General features: G+C 39.4%; 4 protein-coding genes across 6 annotated transcripts; 2 read left to right on the forward strand and 2 right to left on the reverse strand.

The window, feature by feature from the left end:
- Positions 1-126: 126 nt before the first annotated feature.
- Positions 127-2,260, reverse strand: LOC103935684 (pentatricopeptide repeat-containing protein At3g04760, chloroplastic). Its single transcript, XM_009345488.3, has one exon. The coding sequence runs from the start codon at positions 2,145-2,147 to the stop codon at positions 246-248; it is 1,902 nt and encodes a 633-aa protein (XP_009343763.2). The 5' UTR covers positions 2,148-2,260; the 3' UTR covers positions 127-245.
- A 633-nt stretch (positions 2,261-2,893) lies between these two features.
- Positions 2,894-6,459, reverse strand: LOC103935685 (protein prenyltransferase alpha subunit repeat-containing protein 1). Of its 2 annotated transcripts, XM_048577230.1 has the most exons (11): positions 6,220-6,459; positions 5,650-5,701; positions 5,336-5,526; positions 5,087-5,197; positions 4,826-4,916; positions 4,450-4,518; positions 4,044-4,121; positions 3,855-3,944; positions 3,660-3,710; positions 3,340-3,576; positions 2,894-3,241 (listed from the first exon to the last, which is right to left on the reverse strand). In XM_048577230.1, the coding sequence occupies exons 1-11, from the start codon at positions 6,306-6,308 to the stop codon at positions 3,101-3,103; spliced, it is 1,200 nt and encodes a 399-aa protein (XP_048433187.1). In that variant the 5' UTR covers positions 6,309-6,459; the 3' UTR covers positions 2,894-3,100. The 2 variants fall into 2 exon arrangements, with proteins under 2 accessions (XP_048433187.1, XP_009343764.2); XM_009345489.3 differs by having other exon boundaries at positions 5,336-5,701; positions 6,220-6,442.
- Positions 6,460-6,582: 123 nt separating this feature from the next.
- On the forward strand, positions 6,583-12,445 carry LOC103935687 (serine/threonine protein phosphatase 2A regulatory subunit B''beta). The gene is made up of 13 exons (XM_009345490.3): positions 6,583-6,991; positions 7,529-7,771; positions 7,934-8,039; positions 8,115-8,214; positions 8,664-8,769; positions 8,950-9,040; positions 9,243-9,384; positions 9,590-9,737; positions 9,896-10,005; positions 10,676-10,832; positions 11,123-11,248; positions 11,370-11,521; positions 11,947-12,445. The coding sequence occupies exons 1-12, from the start codon at positions 6,842-6,844 to the stop codon at positions 11,508-11,510; spliced, it is 1,620 nt and encodes a 539-aa protein (XP_009343765.2). The 5' UTR covers positions 6,583-6,841; the 3' UTR covers positions 11,511-11,521; positions 11,947-12,445.
- A 1,095-nt stretch (positions 12,446-13,540) lies between these two features.
- LOC103935688 (diphthine--ammonia ligase) lies at positions 13,541-17,643 on the forward strand. 2 transcript variants are annotated; one of them, XR_007255654.1, is made up of 13 exons: positions 13,541-13,741; positions 14,315-14,386; positions 14,483-14,562; positions 14,700-14,925; positions 15,005-15,037; positions 15,142-15,224; positions 15,352-15,424; positions 15,580-15,925; positions 16,039-16,370; positions 16,526-16,863; positions 16,955-17,121; positions 17,212-17,300; positions 17,385-17,438. XR_007255654.1 is itself a non-coding variant. In XM_009345491.3 (12 exons), exons 1-12 carry the CDS (start codon positions 13,664-13,666, stop codon positions 17,595-17,597), a joined length of 2,220 nt encoding a protein of 739 aa, XP_009343766.2. In that variant the 5' UTR covers positions 13,541-13,663; the 3' UTR covers positions 17,598-17,643. The 2 variants fall into 2 exon arrangements, 1 of the variants encoding a protein (XP_009343766.2); XM_009345491.3 differs by having other exon boundaries at positions 16,955-17,300; positions 17,385-17,643.
- The last annotated feature ends 551 nt before the right edge of the window (positions 17,644-18,194 follow it).

The raw sequence follows: 18,194 nt of genomic DNA on the forward strand, positions 1-18,194 counted from the left end.
GTCGGAAAATAGATACGAAAAACGGAGATAAAATAGGAGAAAACATGTCTGTAGAGCAAAAGTTCACAATAAATTTTGCTAAATCTCCTTTTTCTGTGTTCCAAAAGAAAGATCAACACTGTGATATAAAATGCCAAATCTGCCCTGCAAGGCAGTTCTCTCATTAGTAAGTGAATATAGGCTTCTGCTGAGCCTAAAATAGTCTTTTAATCCAACTAATCCTCTTTGTAGCTACAAACCAAAAGCTAGTTCTTAATCTCAGACAGAGTAAGCTCTTTGTACACATCAAGCATGGGAAAGGTCCTATTCAAACGTCTGAACGAATCTTCGGAAATCGCCCTTAAACTAAAAACTGAGTGGGCAAGTTGCATCGCTTCAGCTCGCCATCCTGCGAAACCAATTCCTTCAATCAACAAAGTGTAGGTAGTTTCATTTGGCCGGCACCCCTTTTCAACCATTGCCGCGAGCACTTCAATGGCATCGACAATCCTACGCGTTTTGCACAACCCGAGAAGAACGATGTTGTAACTGATAACTGTTGGCTGAAAGCCACCAGTTTCCATGTCTACCAACAACCCTATAGCCTCATTCACCATCCCATCTCTGCACAAACACGATATAAGCGAATTGTAAGTAATCCCATCGGGATCAATTCCTTTGCTTACCATTTCTGATACCATTTGCAAAGCTCGAACTCTGTCTCCACAGTTCCACAGTGCACTGAACATGGTGTTGTATGAGCTCACATTCGGAGGACATCCCACTTCACCGAGGTTCTCGAAGATTTGCAAAGCCTGATCAGCCTTTCCACTCTTACACAAAGCAGCCAATATCGTGTTGTAGTTCACAATATCCGGCAAGCAGCCATCCGATATCATGTAATCCAAAAACTCTATTGCCAAATCCAATCTCCCCTCTTTGCAGAAAGCAGAAACCAACGGATCATAACTGTACGCATCCGGAGTCAACCCCTTGTCCTTCATGATCTTTAACACATTCACTGCATCCTCGACTTTGCCATCGCGACACAGCGTGCTAATCAAAATGCTGTAAGTCACCACGTTCAGCTCACAGCCTCTCGAGCACATATTGCTCACCAGCTTCTCCCCTTCTTCCCATTTACCTCGATTCAATAGCGCTCGTAACAAAATGTTGTACGAGACGACATTAGGCGAACATCCCTTCAAATCTAAGCTCCTAACAAACTCGAAAGCCCTATCCAGCATCCCTTCTCTGCACATTCCCCTAACAACTGCATTGTAAGTATGCATGTCAGGTTTAAGCCCTCTTGACAACATCTCATCCAAAAGCTTCATTGCTTCATCAATTCCGCCTTCAGGAATCGTTGCTTCGATCAAAATCGTGTAAGTAATCACAGTTGGCCTGCAATTATCCTTCACCAACTGATCCAAAACCTTCAAAGCTAATCCTAGCTTCCCCCTCCCACAAAGACTCCCAATCATTATATTGTAAGTAACAACATCAGGTGAGAACCCCTGGCTCCTCATCCTATCAAGCACTTTGTTTGCTGCATCAATCCGATTTGCCTTACAGAAACCGCTGATCAACGCATTGTATGAAAACAAATCAGGCTCACCATACTTCTCCAAAATCTGCATAACCCGAACGGCCTTCTCGACATTTCTCGAATTGAAGAACCCTTTGACGAGCTTTGTGCAGAGAATCACATCAGGCTTGTAGCCCTTGTTCACAATCAGCTCAAGAAAATAGAGTGCTTCATTGTACTGCCCTGCTTTGCAGGACCTGTTGAGGACTTTCACCAAATGGGTTTCTTTGACATCATTGTTCTGCAACTGGGTCGGTCTTGCTTCGGCGGAAGCCGCCGCCTTTGACGGATTTCTGCGGCGGTTTCCGGCGTTGGACGAAATGCAAACCCTGCATCTCAAGGCACTGGTTTGGCGGGAAGAGGGTTCCACCAAATGGGTTTCCTTGACATTATTGTTCTGCAACTGGGTCGATCTTGCTTTGGCGAAAGCCGCCGCCTTTGGCGGGTTTCTGCGGCGGTTTCCGCCGTTTGACGAAATGCAAACCCTGCAGCTCACGGCACTGGTCTGGTGGGAGGAGGGGTTCGGGTGGGTGGTGACGTGGAGGCTCTGAGGCAACAGCTTGGCGGCAACTGTTGTCATTGGTGGAGGATTTGTTGAGGTGTTTTTTCAGCTCTCATGGAGAAATTGTTTTTGCAGAAAGTTTGGAGATTTGCATGGAGAAAATTGGAAACATGTTGGGAGATGGATATCATAGACAATGATTCCGGTTGGATTTCAGGACGTGTTTTGGATAGGATAAGGAATCTGGTCGCGCGTTGTAACTTGCAGATGTTTTTGGTGTTTTGGATAGGATAAGGAATCTGGTCTTGGGTTGGGTTGGGTCCAGCAATTGGAGAAATTTTTGGGTCCGTCGTAGTTCACCCGATAAGAGATCGGGCATGTGCGACCATCCAATAAGAAGCTGCCACTAGCGGGGCGGCATGAACCCAATTACAGAAGAAATTTTTGGGTGCGGGTGGTTGTGCCACCTCAACCATCCACCCAAGACACAAAAACATCTCACCCAGGGCCACCTCTCTTGTATTCTGGCCCCATCGTTCGTGGTGCATCCGTTGGGTCTTTGGCCCAACATCCATGTACCATGGGCATCCGGTGAAGAACTCCAAACACAAGGGCGGATTTGTGAGCAAGGTAGTGCCAATGTGGGGGCATTTACCCTACGAAAGCTCACCCGCCGCACAACATAGCGATACCCCTTACAATGGGGTGGGTCGAGCATCAGGTTGAGTGGTATTTGCGTGTGTTACTCTTTATGTGCATGGCCAGACGGGTGATATAATCCACTAGCCAGACCTAACTCCAAAGATATTTTAGCTAGGTTCATGTTAACACAGTTGCCTTTACAAGGCTGCTTTGATACTCCAAAAATCCAGATAAGAAAACATCCTTCAATAACATGATATGTATTAATCATGATGTAAGACATTGGTACATTATAATTTGAACGATTCAAACGAAAAGAGGAAGAAGTTACAAGTTTACAACACAAAATGTGCTACACATATATTTTCCGGGGGCTAACTCTCGCTCAACTAATGTCCAGATGCTTCTACATAGCTCACTAAAGAATCCCAAGTTGAGGACCTCTCCGGGCACGCCTTATTCAACAGAGCTTTTAGGTTTTCGGTTTTCAGCTTCTCTTGAAATTCAATCCGTCGGGAATCAGGGATTTGCTGAGGCAGGTAAGAGCAACATAAGCATCCAGAAAACTTGATAGAACAGGATTGTGTAGAGTTGCAACAAAATTAAAACGGAGGGAAACTACTTTTACCTTAATCAACCATAATATATAAGTGGCAGAATGTTTAGCCTGTGCTTGGTAATCGTCAAAGCTATTATCTGGAATGATTGAGCAGGAGTCGAGGAGATGTAACTCGTTATCCATAAATATTCTGAAGTCGTTATTCATGCTGTTATTCTGCTTCCCGTGGCTGGACACACCACTATGATCTGTTATGAAATGCTTTATCCAAAATAAGGAAAGGAAGCGACGATGAAGCCATAGAGCCTGTTTACAGCGAATACCATAGAAATTAAAACCTGTGGGGTTCTCAGATGATCAGTCAAATATACGAAAACAACCCCATGTACCTCTCTTCCTATGTAGCGCTTTATCAACATTTCATCCCAGTCAAGCTCCTCCTGATATGCCCATATTTTTAAGCAGTGAATTTAAACTTAATTTCACATACAACGAAAAGACAAAAATTTGACACAAGTATTAACTGTACAAAGCGCTCGCCCGTAGGAACCGATGATTTCATAATTACTGAAAAGAGACTGTACCTTCCACAATTGATATGTTTCAACGTTGTAACCAGAAGATGAAATTTCTTGTTTATAGCATTGCTCTTCTAAAATCTTAAGCATCAGCTGCTGAAAAATGATAGAAACATTGATTGTGAAGGAATTAAAGTCCAGCACGTCAAAAACTTCATATCTCAGATTCACAACAAAAAGAAGACAAGGTCTCACACTGCGATAATGGAAGCAACTATGATCAGCAACATGCAAGGAGGCCCAGTTTCTGGATCTTTTTAATTCATATAACAACTGCAAGCACACATTTAGAGTGCATATAATTAATAATGCTAACCATACGAAAAATAGATATGTAATATAAGTATGTTGTTGGACTAAGAACTGAACGAAAGCAACAGTTAACTTGTAGATGTGTCACAACTTTTTAACAGAGGAAATCTTAATGACGTCTTTTGAGAATGAAAGGCTTAAATACAATCCTCCACTTACCCTGTCCAAATTTAAAGGAGTGCAATTTGGCTTAAAATTGTTCGCAAAACATTATAACATCTAAAATATGAAAATTCTAGAAGGGAACCTGAATTATTCCCGCAAAAGGAATGGCTGGATTATATCTAACCTGTTCTCTTGTCATGTAGGTAACCAACCAGCAACGATGATTCCAAGCACGGTAATTCATTTTTGACCTCTGTAAAAAAAGATTTTAATTACACAAAAGCGAACAATGAAAAGGAAAATTCTCAAACCATGGACACTGTACATTATGTCTGGCAAAGATACAACTATTATCGGCTCTAGTTTGGTACAGAAAAATTTGTCAGCTCAGTAGGAGCGACGGAAGGCATTTCTCAAGTCTTTAAAGTGGTGTGAGTTATGTTGTTTTCTTTATGAAAGCAACAACGAGACTGACCAAAAACAACACATAGGATAATTGATTTAAAGTTTAAATAAACCTTGAAAATTAAAAGCATGCAGTTCCTGAACTGAATTTAAACCTCAGCTATTTTCTCCACCAGCTCAGAGTCTTTGGTCACAATCTCTGACAGAGTTGAACACTTTCCAGCAATTGACTTGATGACCCACTGCCTGCAACGATCGATATGTTCATAAAATTCGTGTTTTTAAAGCCATTAATAGGGAAACGATAATGAGGGGCTCAATTAAACCACACCCTGCTGAGTACTTACAAATAAGAAACTATAGAATCATGCCAGTTGTTAAACATATAACGAAAACCATTTTTTTAAAGATGTTACCTATGGCTCCAAGCATACTCAGACTTAGGTGAATATGAAAGAACAAGTGCCGACAAGAGAAGTTCATCCAAAAAATCCGAGAGCTTATGCTTCTGCGACACAACAAGTTTCCTGGGTCAAATATACAAGATCAATTAGGTGTCATGACATAAATTGAAAAGCAGACAAGATCAAGCAGCTCCAAAATTGTTGATATATAAGAGAGAGAAAACAAGCACTACTGAACCAAAAATGAAAAGGGGGAAAAACCTGGAATGCCATGCAGTGCCGAAATCACAACTTAGCAACAAAAGCGCCCTGCTATGCTTCATGACATCACTTTCAAAACTGCTATCCAAAGATAATGACGCACACAAAGAGTTCTCATCCCCGGATACATCAGATTTTCTGTTAAGTGCCTTATATTGTCTACTTGCTGCCATAAACGCATGCTTAGCTGCCTTACATAATGGAAGAAGAATTTGCGTTGAAATCCCCAACTTATGATCCCTATTCCAAAAAACTGAGTTTCCATCTGCCGAGCGCAGCACAGTACTGTCATCAAATGAGGGTGAATGGCCTACCTCTTTATTCAGCTCGGAAAACTGGGACGGGTGAAGAAATCCCACCTCATCTCTGGGTCATCAAGTGAACACAATACATTATACATACGACGGTCGCATTACTAGTTTTTCCAAAGACATTAATGAGAGCCCTCTAAAAAGAGAAAACCTCTAACGCACCCACAAGTACACACACACGCCCAAACAATTCAAAAACTTTCAGCAAAAGAACAAGGCATACTTGGACCGCTATCGAAATCCTGGTCTCACTAACAGTAATGAACTAGCACTGAATCAACATCTTGAATTGAACTAAAACAGAATTGACCTTTTTCAAAAAATTTGAAATCCAAGTAAAATCAAGCTGATACTTTTACATGTAAACAACTCATTCGGGATCAAATATCCGAACTTTTCGAGACGGAAATTACAGTTTGTCGAGGTTCACCATCCAAGCAAAGAATAAAAACTACTTACACAAAACTCTTTGGGGCATTTCGTCAAACATAAAGTCTGCATCTTTACTGAAAACAGAGAAGCAAAACCTGCAATCAATGATTCTTTGATAGGATACAAGTACGAATTACTCACATTTGGGGATCGGATTCCAAGATACGTTCGAATTGATTCAGAAGATCGGCCATGGTTGCTTCCGAACGACGCAGCTCCTCTTCGTTCATATTTCCTGTTTGTTTCCCGAGAAAATTACAAGGGAAAATGAAACCATATACGTTGTATACAAAATGGTAAATTAACTCAACGTAACTACGTGAAAGATCCCTATTTGTTGGTGCAATAAATTGCAGGAAAAAGTAATGATCGTGGCCGTAGTGGATCCCAGCTTGAGCCTATACCGCACTGACACGTATACATCTTTCTTCGACCTTTCTTTTCTGTAGAAAATTTTGGAGCTGCTGTTGCTGTTCTCTCTCTCTCTACAAATCTCTCTCTCTCCTCTTTGGGCTAAAAGTGCATCTATCGCCGAAGGATTTTCTCTCATTTCCCCTCACTTTCTCTCCCGTTTTCTCGCAACCCAAACACTCCAATTCCTTAAGGATCTGGCGTTTCTTCCACTTCAAATCTCACCTTTTTTTTTTTTTTTCCAATCGCGCAAAAAGGCAGTGAGTTGGAACAAAATATAATCGAAAGGAAAGCACTTTGCGGGGATTGGGATTTCTGAATCAAGGGTTCCGTGATCTGTATATGCGTCTCAATGACTATGGAAATCGTGGTGGATGCGGCGTCGTTTGACGCCGACTTGTTGCAGCTCAATGAGGTGTCCCCTTTGGCCCTCAAATCGAATCCGAGCTACGTCGAATCGCTGTTCGAGCAGTGGCTTTCGCTTCCTGATACTAATCGCCTGGTACTTAAAACCCGAATTTTGCCTTCAAAATTTGAAATTTTTGGTGGTTTCGCATTGTTTTGGTTCTGCATCTAATTGGGTTTCGAAGAATTTATGGGTACATTTTTTGGTTTTTGAATTTTGGTGAGCTTGGTTTTTTGCTATTTATATCAGAGTTTCTGAATTTGCATGAATGTGTATATGTCCTTTGTGCTGGCGTGTGAAATGTCATGAGAGCTAAGAAATAATGATGCTGAATTGATTTTAGCATGTAGTAATTTTCCTGCTCGGCACGATGAAATTGTGATTAAAGAAGCATTAAAGGGCACATGTTAGTATGAAAAAAGGGATGAAATTTGTAAATTATAAGCACCTGGTGTTTACAATTCCGAGTACCTTAAAGTAGTTCTTGAAGTATTTGTAATTAGTTGTTGGAAATGCTACTGACAACAAGTTTTATTTTTCAATTGGGATACATATGCTGCACGTTTTTACGTATTGTTTCTTGCTTTTCTGATGCATGGCGGTTTTTTCATTCTCCTGAACTTATGATTGCAGGTGACACAACTGCTAACTGAAGCAAAGGCAGGTGGTCCCCTGAATGTGCAGGGAAACTCTTCTAGTCCACATGCCACTGGAGGCAGTACGTTGCCTTCCATGTTTCCAGCCGGCAGTGCACCACCACTGTCACCAAGAAGTTCATCTGGATCCCCTCGCATTATGAAACAGAGGATTGGTCCTTCTCATTTAGGTTCTCCGCTGAAGGTAGTTAGCGAGCCAGTTAAAGAAGTGATACCTCAGGTTTGACCAATCCTAATCTTTTTCGGCAATCTCGTGGCACTGTTTTTCTGTTTCTTTTGCAATGCATGTCATTCATCATTTGAACTATCTAGCTGCAATGGTTTTCCTTTTAGAGGGAAAGGTAGATTATTATTTCTAACTTGGATTTTGTACCACTTGTAGTTTTACTTTCTACATGGTCGCCCACCTCCAAATGAACTGAAAGATCAATGCTTGTTTAGAATCAATCAGTTTTTCTCTGGCAACTCAGACGGACTGCAGATTCATGGTAAGATATACTTAAGATATGAGTTTATGGTGTACGACTGGAATAAGATTTTAACCAGTCTCTTTGGTGTATCAGAATTTAAATCAGTTGCTAAGGATATCTGCAAGCTGCCTTCATTCTTCTCTACATCTCTCTTCAAAAAGATTGACGCTAATAGCACTGGATTTGTAACAAGGTAATATTCACTTTTGTCATTGCTTATGAAAGGATGTAGTTTCGAAGTGCTATCCCCACCCCTTTACTGTGGTTTATCTTATGTGCCACAACTATTATCCTCTACTATTAAAATGTCTTAGTTCTTGTTCACCAACCCTTTTACCCCCACTTTAAGGAGCATAAATCTTTCAGCCTGAAGTGGATAAACAATGCCCTTTATAAGGGTTGATTGGGGAGAAGGGGTTCAAGTGGCTTTCCCGGAGGCTTTTTTTTTCTGAGCTGACTTGTAGCCATCTCCTGGTATAAACTAATATGGTTACCTCATCTGACTAAAAGTTCCGGGTGACCCCTATCTGGTCATGTTTCTTTAGTTCTTCTCTCTGGACTTCGTTAATTCTCTTGTTATTAAAGCTTGGCTGTTTCCTTTGCAAACCATACTCTTACTTTTTTCTACTAATTTGTTTGTAGGGACACATTTATTGATTATTGGGTCACTGGAAACATGTTGACAATGGATATAGCTACTCAGATATATTCCATCTTAAAGCAACCAGATCTCAATTACCTCACTCAGGTTTTTGTCTTGCTTTATTTGTTTCCCTCGTTTATGTTTTATTGCAAATCTGTGCTCAACCTGATGTCTCTACAAATATGTATAATTAATCATTATACGATTAAATGCAGTGTTGATCATTAAAATTATTATGTTTGGTGCACTACCTAGCATCTAAATCCTGTTCCTGTTTGATAACAGGATGACTTTAAACCTGTCCTTCAAGAACTTTTGGCAACTCATCCAGGGTTGGAGTTCTTGCAGAGCACACAAGAGTTTCAGGAAAGATATGGTTTGTTCTCCACCTACAATCAGCCTTTTCTTGATACCATATGTTTGTCGAGTTTTCCATTCCCCTCTCTCCTCCTCCTTTGTTTTCTCCCTTCCTCCCACTTAGGCTGTTTTAGTATTGCATTTTCACTGTGGTTATGATTGATGCAATTCCTTTCGCATGATGCACACGTTAACTTGAGATATTCTTGCAAATGGTCCAGCTGAAACTGTAATATACAGAATATTTTACTACATAAATAGATCTGGGAACCGTCAGCTCACACTCAGGGAGTTGAAGCGTGGAAACTTGATTGATGCAATGCAACATGCAGATGAAGAAGAGGACATCAACAAGGTTTTGAGGTAAAGATTCTGGATACAGACTTAGTCTGTGTTACTATAGGCTATAGGGTGTGGCCGGTAGAATTAGGAACCATCATGCCTGTTTTCTTTCACACAATCTGGAATAGTTTGCGGGAGTGTTCCTCACTGTATGTTGGTGTGTTTTATGTGATATCAGTGATTTTTGGTCTTCGAAACTCCTTGTTTCTTATATGATCTGTAACAGGTACTTCTCGTATGAGCACTTTTATGTGATATACTGCAAGTTTTGGGAGCTGGATACAGATCATGATTTCCTGATCGACAAAGAGAACCTGATCAGATATGGTAACCATGCACTTACCTACCGGATTGTTGACAGAATATTTTCTCAGGTTTGTCATGAAGCTTTTGTTTACCAACTTTAAGAAAAGGTTCTCAATCAATAAAAGCTTAAACCTTGATCTATTACCTCTCTCTCTCTCTCTCTCTCTCTCTCTGAGGCATGCAGTCTGATTTATGTAATTAATGAGTTTATTTTTTTGTTTCTCAGGTCGCAAGAAAGTTTACGAGCAAGGTTGAAGGAAAGATGGGGTATCAAGATTTTGTCTACTTCATTCTCTCGGAGGAGGATAAGACTTCTGAGCCTAGCCTTGAGTTCTGGTATATCTTTACCTCTTATCTCTTTTAGTCAGTAACTTGCTTCACAAGACTTAGCAGTCAAGTGTAATCATGGGTAATGCAGCAATATAAGATGGAAGTCCAAGTGGAACATATGTGCTGGGTAGTTTGATGGAAAAAGTGGAAAGATTACAAAATACGTAAAAATGGGTTTCCACCATTGTTGTATTAATTTTCTTAATCAGCCTTGTTGATTCAACATTCATTTAAAGTCAGCCATGCACCAAAAAGAATTAGGCTAGTCAGGAACGAATTGTGATTTATTTCTAAAAAGAATAAAGATTAAATCAATCATTGGATGGGTGAATTCAGTTGCCTAATAATCGTATAGAAGTATTATTAGGTGGAAACTTTATTCTCTATACTTCAAGTAGCAGTACTGGAAACTTTTTCCCTGAAAACATTTTAAGTAAAACCATTACTATGTCCTGCTTTCAGAGGCGGTTCGGAAGATTCATTGTTCTTGTTAGGTTTTGATCAGATTTGACTTTGGGATGGGACAGAGACCGATATTTGAGCCTTCAATTAAGTGTAATTGAATGTGCGGTCTCAGTTTGCCAAGTGATGGATGGAGGGATCCACTTGATTCAACTTTACAGTTAATTATTCTATCAATTCTGTAGTAGTTGTGACGCAACATTGTTCATGTTAGGTTCAAGTGCATAGATTTGGATGGAAATGGAGTTTTGACACGGAATGAACTGAATTTCTTTTATGAGGAGCAATTGCATAGAATGGAGTGCATGGCCCAAGAACCTGTTCTCTTTGAGGATATTTTGTGCCAGATAATTGACATGATTGGACCAGAGGTTTGCCTTTTCTGACTGTGCCTTTTTACTCTTATCTTATCTTTTTTTGGAATTAACTGAACATTGTTTAAACAAAATCTTAAAGTACAAGGTTGAGGGCAAGTGGTCCTTATCGGAATAATTGTAACCCCTCCTCCTTAATTGATCATTGTGTTGCTGGCATGTAACATCCTGGAAATAAGCATCCGCCGAGCTTTATTGCCTCAAGAAAATTGTTTAAAAGAATGGAATACTGTGCAGCTTGTTAGATATAGTTTTATTGTGGTTGACATGAAGCTTTGTTCTTGCAGAATGAGAGCTATATCACACTCCATGATCTGAAAGGCTGTAAGCTTTCAGGAAGTGTTTTCAATATCCTTTTCAACCTTAACAAGTTCATGGCCTTTGAAACTCGTGATCCATTTCTCATTCGTCAGGTATTCAAAACAATTTTTCTTTTCATCATTTGATGTTGGAAGATTCCGGATAAACATGTAGTGGACTGCATTTCTATTGTTGGTAACAGACTTGCTGTTGCTGATATTGTGATGTTTACAGGAACGTGAGAATCCAACCTTGACAGAGTGGGATCGATTTGCACATAGAGAATACATCAGACTTTCAATGGAAGAAGATGTTGAAGATGCCTCAAATGGAAGTGCCGAAGTTTGGGACGAATCACTAGAGGCTCCCTTTTGAGTTCAACTCAGGTAATCTACCTTAGTTTGAAGTCAATAAAATATGGCGCTGCTTTATTTTAATTATATTACCCTTTCCTTTTTATTTTGTTTCATTCCTATGATGGGCAAATGGGTATCCAAAACATGTTATTAACCTCGGTTTCTTAGACTCTGCATATCATGTAGTGGAAACAGATGAAAATTACAATAAATCTAGTCAATACTTTTGATCTACTTTGTGTAAACACAAGTATCACAAAACTCTGAATGTTTCACTCAACATGCAGTAAAGATGTTTATTTATGTCCGTAGATTCTCATCGGAAACATTATGAATTTTGTATGATCACAAATATCAACGACATGAACTTGTGAATGATGAATCAATTGTTATGCATAATTTCTATCTTGTCTCCATTGCCTATGGAAATTCCACCTTTGCATTTGTCTTTGCAGGAATAGGATAGGTAATTTCAGTTTCTTCTTTAAACTGGCAATCAGACAGAACTGACGACTCGTAGAATCAGTATATCGAACGAGCTGTTGTAGTGCAGATACCTGCACTGTTGTTGAGGGTAAATTCTGAACTCGGTGGTGTCAATGTACCTTTTTTTCCAGCAGCAAAACTGAAAGAATACTGGTCTACATGTTCATGAATTGAACAAACGACGGGTCAGAATGGAAGCCCCAAAGCCTCAAATCATAGCATTCAGAATAGCTGTCTGCTCACGATTAACGACGGCCAGTTGAAAGATAATAACATCCGTAACACGTCTTTCTCTCCTTCTGGTTCAATTTGTTGCCTCAAGTTGTAAGATATCACTTATTTAAGGTTATAATTTATGTCATAGTGATTGGTTGTTTGAACACTTTCATTTGTAAAGTTCTTTAGGTCGTGCCGGACTTCTTTGTCAAGCAATTTTGGTTCCTATCAATTGATATTCATGGTTTATAATCTTTTCGTGTTTGTTCATCTTATTGTACACGAACTGAGTAAGATAATGACCTGACATTCGAGTGTATGCCAATCGATTTCTTCCCTATCAAGAGAAGCGGCATTTTGCTCGGATTTGCAAGACCATTTCTTGCAAAACCGAGCGAAAACCCGAGCAACCCTGTGAATGCTTGGCCTGAAAGAGCTTATGGTATGGAATTGGACAACTTTTGCCTCAACTGTGGCTTCTAATGTGACTCGTCGTATATTTCTACATTAATGTGACTCGTCGTATATTTCTATTTTATTGTCACGTGAGAAGAGATGCTTACAAGGAACACACATTCAGTCACGCCGCATAATTTCCTCCTTGTATCACATACGATACAAGAGATGATAATGTGGGATATAACTTCGGTAACGCCTATAAATTCCCCAAAGCACGAAACAATTTTCTGCCACTAACGACCTGTAACCCTAAGAGAGAAGGTTTTCTTAATAAAGTAATTTTAAAAAAAAAATAACACAGGTAAGTGCTGAGAGCGTTCTTATTTAATTTACTGTGTCTCGTGTTCAAATCCTTATCCTGGCCCGTCCCATAGTTTAAAACAGAATTGGATCCTATCCGGATTCACTTTGTAAGGATCCTCACATCTTAGTCATTCATCGTGTATCGTGCGTTTAAAAATCATTTTACTTTTTTTTTATTTAAAATTAAACAAAAATATTATTTGACAAAAACTGACTGCTTGATGTACGATGAACGATTAGAATGTGAGGATCTCTAGATCCCCATAAAATGGATCCGGAGAAGATCATCTTCGGTTTAAAATAATATGAAAGTTTGTTTGAAAGTTTTCTTAAAATAACTAAAAGCGATTTGAATGAAAATATTTTTTAAACTAATCTTTAGTTAAAATTCAAGTAATTTCTTAAAAAAATTACTTAAAGTGATTCGACATGTCTAGTGCTTCTCAAAAGGCATTTAAAATGATTTTGAACCCGAAATTAATTTCATCAAAAATATTTTCAGTTATTTTGAAAGTATTTTTCAAAAACAAAAAGTTTCTTCGTGTCCATCCTCCACAACTCTCACATAAGCCGAGGAAGAGCACCTCTCCCAATTACACAATCCCAAAACCCTGCCTTTCCCAGAAACTCAGAGAAGTTGAAAGCAGGTTTTGGGTAAACTTTAGCGCAGCGGCGGGTGCGGTTAGACTGTTAGAGCAGCAGGCGGAGATGAAGGTGGTTGCTTTAGTAAGCGGCGGCAAGGACAGCTGCTATGCCATGATGAAGTGCATCCAATACGGCCACCAGGTTCGTTACTTTCTGTTTGGTTCCCTAGAAAATGCAGGAAATTCATAGCAAAGATTGATTTTTTCCTGATTTTTCATGTTGTTTTCACCTGTTGTGTATTTGGGTTTTCACTGAAAGTTCAGCTTAACTTTGGGTTTAGATTGCTAATGGCATTGGGATTGATGACTGAGTGTTTGGTGGCTGAGAAAATCCACATTGTTAAAGAAAAAAGAAAATTTCGTTCCTTTTATGCCTTTTTATAACTGGTTTCTAAATTGCTTATATCCTGGGTTCAGTTTTCGCTCTTGAGTGATTGCTGGTTAAATAAATAATTGGGCTCGTTTGAGACTGCTTCTGTAAAAGCAGTTCTGCTCATAGTGCTTACATTAGAAACACGTTAAGTTTTTATTGAAATCCAAGTGGTTTATGAAAAAGCATCTAGCAAGTGATTCTCTAGAAAGCGGTTCTATTCACCCAGAAGCACTTGAAACGCAGTCAGAAGCGCTTTTGGTTGCCATGTTCAAAGAGTTTAAAGATTCTTTATAAATGTCATATTCAAAGTTTGATAATTGATAAGTGCTTATTATTACGCAGATTGTTGCAGTGGCAAATTTGATGCCAGCTGATGATTCTGTGGACGAGCTTGATAGCTACATGTATCAAACTGTAAGTCTCTCTTTCCTTCCTCCCTACAATTACATATTCGAATTAAAGTTAAGGAAATCCAGTGATGTGATTGTTGAGTCCATTTACGTTCCTTAGGTTGGGCACCAGATAGTCGTCAGCTATGCAGAATGCATGGGAGTCCCATTGTTCAGAAGGCGAATACAAGGATCCACAAGGCAAGATTTTAAGAAGGAAATTTTGATAAGAACATTTTATCCTAGATTTAGAAGCTGCAATCTTTGTTATTATTGTTGAGAAATTCTCACGTGTAAAGCATATTTTTATTCTCGAATCGCTTTTGTGGATCATATAGGCATCAGAAGCTTAGCTATAGAATGACACCTGGCGATGAAGTCGAAGATATGTTTATTTTGTTAAATGAAGTGAAAAGACAGATTCCTTCTGTCACAGCAGTATCCTCTGGTGCTATTGCATCAGATTATCAAAGGCTGCGGGTGGAAAGTGTGTGTTCTAGGTTGGGGCTTGTTTCTCTAGCATACTTGTGGAAACAAGATCAGTCGTTTCTCCTTCAAGAAATGGTAATTTCATTTTTAACAATATAAATGCAGTTTATTAGTAATGCATTATTTTAACTCACATACCCTTTTTGCCAACCAGATAACTAATGAGATTCTAGCAATTACAGTTAAGGTAAAATTCATTGTTTAACTTGCTATTTTGGTTGCTTGAAATCACTTGCATGTGTATTTGGATGGTTTTGTGGATGGAAGCCTAATATTGTTTGAATATCGTAGGTTGCTGCTATGGGGTTGGATCCCTCAAAGCACTTGGGCAAAGGAATAGCATTCTTACAACCCTATCTGCATAAGTTGAAAGAGTATGTTTTTTTTTTTCTGCTCAACCCCCTTAAACCAAAGTTTCTGCAGTACATTGATATTACCATTCTTGATTGTATACGAGCATAATCCATAAAATCTGTTGGTTAATCTACCATTCGTTGTCAGTTTGTATGGTATTAATGTATGCGGCGAAGGAGGGGAATATGAAACCTTGACACTGGACTGCCCTCTCTTTGTTGTAAGTTTATATCGTTTCTCATCCTCTGGCCATGGTCTGCTGTGAATAAGCGGGAGTGAGCAGTTGTCCCAATTCATTTTTCTTATCACATTTTTAAGTCAACATTTATGTCACTTGTTGCATTTACGTTCTACATGATTTTTTTTAATTTACAGAATGCTAGAATTGTGCTGGATGAGTTTCAAATAATACTGCACTCTTCAGATTCCATAGCTCCGGTTGGGGTGCTTCATCCCTTGGCTTTTCATTTGGAAAATAAGGCAGAGTCCTGTACTTTGGGGAGCAGTGATCATACCAATCAGAAGTGTCAGGAGAAGAAGAGTTTTCTATTTGAAGTGCAAGGAGACCATTCACAAGGATATGATGCTGCACGCAAAGCTGATGCCGAAGTTGAGAATGCAGTTGAACTTGCTGATTATAAACTTCACATTTCAAAAACACAAAAGGGTGATACATTTTCTATTTGTTGCTGGTTACAAGATTCTCGTACGACTTCCACAGGTGAACAGTAGATGAAGTATACTTCTCCGGTTGTAATTTTTATTCCTCGCCAGTGTATCGTTTTTCAGATAGTATTATAACAATTTAATACTGTTAAATGATCTAATTGACAGGATTGCAAGGAGATCTGGAGGCTGTCCTGAAGAAAATTGAATCACTACTTGTAGAATATGGTTTTGGTTGGGAATATGTTCTCTATATTCATCTTTATATTGCCGACATGAAAGAGTTTGCTGCAGCAAATGATACATATGTGAGGTATATAACTCAAGGTAAGTGCCCTTTTGGTGTTCCATCCCGCAGTACAATTGAACTGCCTTTGTCGCAAGCGGGTTTAGGTAAGGCATACATGGAAGTTTTGGTGGCAAATGACCATTCCAAAAAGGTTCTACATGTACAGAGTATATCTTGCTGGGCACCCAGTTGTATTGGACCTTATAGCCAGGTAAAACATACGTCATCAGCTCCCAGTCAGCACCTTTCCTTTTACTTTTCTTCATTTTCCTAACGAGAACAGTAGGTTTGCATCATATAAGGTGGAAAGTTCCATGAATTTAAAATTGGTGATCTTCTAATTTCTATCAATTTGTTTGCTTCCAGGCAACTTTGCATAAGGAGATACTTCACATGGCTGGGCAGTTGGGGCTCGATCCTCCCACAATGACATTATGCCAAGGAGGCCCCATTGACGAGCTGGAAAAGGCACTAGAAAATAGTGAAGCAGTGGCTAAATCCTTTAACCATTCAATATCGGCCTCAGCTATTGTTTTTATCACTTACTGTTCAACAAAAAATATATCGTCAGAGAGATTTAAAATTCAGGAGAAGCAGTTTGCTTTCCTTAAACAAACAAGGAGCTTCGAGTTGGATCTAGGAACCAATTCTGAAGCATTTGATCCCATTTTTCTATATGTGCTCGTCCCTGATCTACCAAAGGGGTAAAATTTTTATTTATGCTCCTCATTTGTTTCGATTTTATTTCGTCGTGATTACCTGAAATAATCAGTTGCTCCTCTTTTTGGCATGCAGGGCCCTTGTAGAAATTAAGCCCATTTTATTTGTTGCAGAAGATATCGAAGAACCAACTGAGAATGCAAAAGACCAATCCTGCTCAAGCAACCCTGGTTACTGGGGTTTTCAGCATGCGGATTGGCATGATTCTTGCTTTCAGAGTTGCATTGTTCCTGGAAAATTATGTACGGTTGTTTTGTCCGTGAGTAGTGAACTTGCTTCGATGATCTGTCTTGAAGACAAGAATAAAGAGGATTATCAAAATTCTTTTGCAGAGAGGCAGACGGATAGAGTATCAAGATTTTGCATATATCTTCTGGATAAAATTATGACGGAGAACGCTTTTTCTTGGCAAGACACAATGGTATGTTTCTTGTCTAATGACTCTTCTTTCTTTTGTTACTGTGTTTTCGTTCGTATCATTCTAACTCTGTCTTTCCTTGCATAGTATTTGAGGTTGTATTGTCCAACAAGCCTTCAAGTATCTGTGGATGCACTCTCACTGATGTTGACTAATGCATTCAATGAACTCGCCGAAATGGGTCGGATCAAGACTGGCAAGGAACCCGTCTTCAACCTCCTTCCGGTCTTAGGTGCTGGGAGTTCTTCAGCAACCATGAATGATATAATCACCTGTGAATTATTGGCTCAGAAATCCTGAGTTTCATTGCTTCATGTGAAAGGAGAAAAGATCCTTTGATTTCCGATATGGTGTTTGATGCAAATGCCTAAACTGTTTGTAATCGGATAATTTTATCCGCTCGCTTAAATTACCGGGTGCAAGGGGCTGGTGACTCATGTAGATCTGAGCATTCCCCCTCCACCCGAGATTTTGTGTTCGATTTCTGTTCCGATGTCATTTGTATCAAAGAAATATTCTCTGGTTTTAATCCAACATTTTGTATATTTGGAAAAAGTCACACTGCTCCACAACTCTCTCTCTCTGTCTACCCCCGACATCTCCACACAGCAACGGCGAGCTCAGTTGGAAAATGACCCGTCGTTTCCATGCAGGCAAACCCTAAATTCCTTACTGATAAAATAGTAAACGATACAACGTATATTTTTCTCCGGTATGCACTCCTTGTTGTTTAATACATCAAAAAAATACCACTGATAAGATTCAACAGGAGCGTGTCGAAGTTAGTTTCAATAAAATTGAAAGACATAAATTTGAAGAGTTATGTGGATAAAGTTGATGAGCTAGGGTTAGGGTTTGCCGGTTTGGACGCATAAAACATAATGCTTCACCTTGAAA

Source organism: the organism of the source record quoted next, unplaced genomic scaffold (assembly GCF_019419815.1).
Source record: "Pyrus x bretschneideri cultivar Hongxiangsu unplaced genomic scaffold, Pyrus_bretschneideri_v1 Contig11, whole genome shotgun sequence".
In the NCBI taxonomy this organism is placed as follows: domain Eukaryota; kingdom Viridiplantae; phylum Streptophyta; class Magnoliopsida; order Rosales; family Rosaceae; genus Pyrus; species Pyrus x bretschneideri.

What these genes read in the sequence shown, in the direction of transcription:
- LOC103935687 (XM_009345490.3), top strand. Translation starts at nt 6,842, where the DNA reads ATGACTATGGAAATCGTGGTGGATGCGGCGTCGTTTGACGCCGACTTG. An exon ending in GAGCCTAGCCTTGAGTTCTG is followed by an intron (nt 10,006 to 10,675) that starts GTATATCTTTAC and finishes TGTTCATGTTAG; the next exon opens with GTTCAAGTGCATAGATTTGG. An exon ending in TTGACATGATTGGACCAGAG is followed by an intron (nt 10,833 to 11,122) that starts GTTTGCCTTTTC and finishes TTGTTCTTGCAG; the next exon opens with AATGAGAGCTATATCACACT.
- LOC103935688 (XM_009345491.3), top strand. Translation starts at nt 13,664, where the DNA reads ATGAAGGTGGTTGCTTTAGTAAGCGGCGGCAAGGACAGCTGCTATGCC. An exon ending in GCATCCAATACGGCCACCAG is followed by an intron (nt 13,742 to 14,314) that starts GTTCGTTACTTT and finishes ATTATTACGCAG; the next exon opens with ATTGTTGCAGTGGCAAATTT. An exon ending in ATAGCTACATGTATCAAACT is followed by an intron (nt 14,387 to 14,482) that starts GTAAGTCTCTCT and finishes TACGTTCCTTAG; the next exon opens with GTTGGGCACCAGATAGTCGT.
- LOC103935685 (XM_009345489.3), bottom strand. Translation starts at nt 6,308, where the DNA reads ATGAACGAAGAGGAGCTGCGTCGTTCGGAAGCAACCATGGCCGATCTT. An exon ending in CCTACATGACAAGAGAACAG is followed by an intron (nt 4,122 to 4,449) that starts GTTAGATATAAT and finishes GTGTGCTTGCAG; the next exon opens with TTGTTATATGAATTAAAAAG. An exon ending in AGCGCTACATAGGAAGAGAG is followed by an intron (nt 3,577 to 3,659) that starts GTACATGGGGTT and finishes CGCTGTAAACAG; the next exon opens with GCTCTATGGCTTCATCGTCG.
- LOC103935684 (XM_009345488.3), bottom strand. Translation starts at nt 2,147, where the DNA reads ATGACAACAGTTGCCGCCAAGCTGTTGCCTCAGAGCCTCCACGTCACC.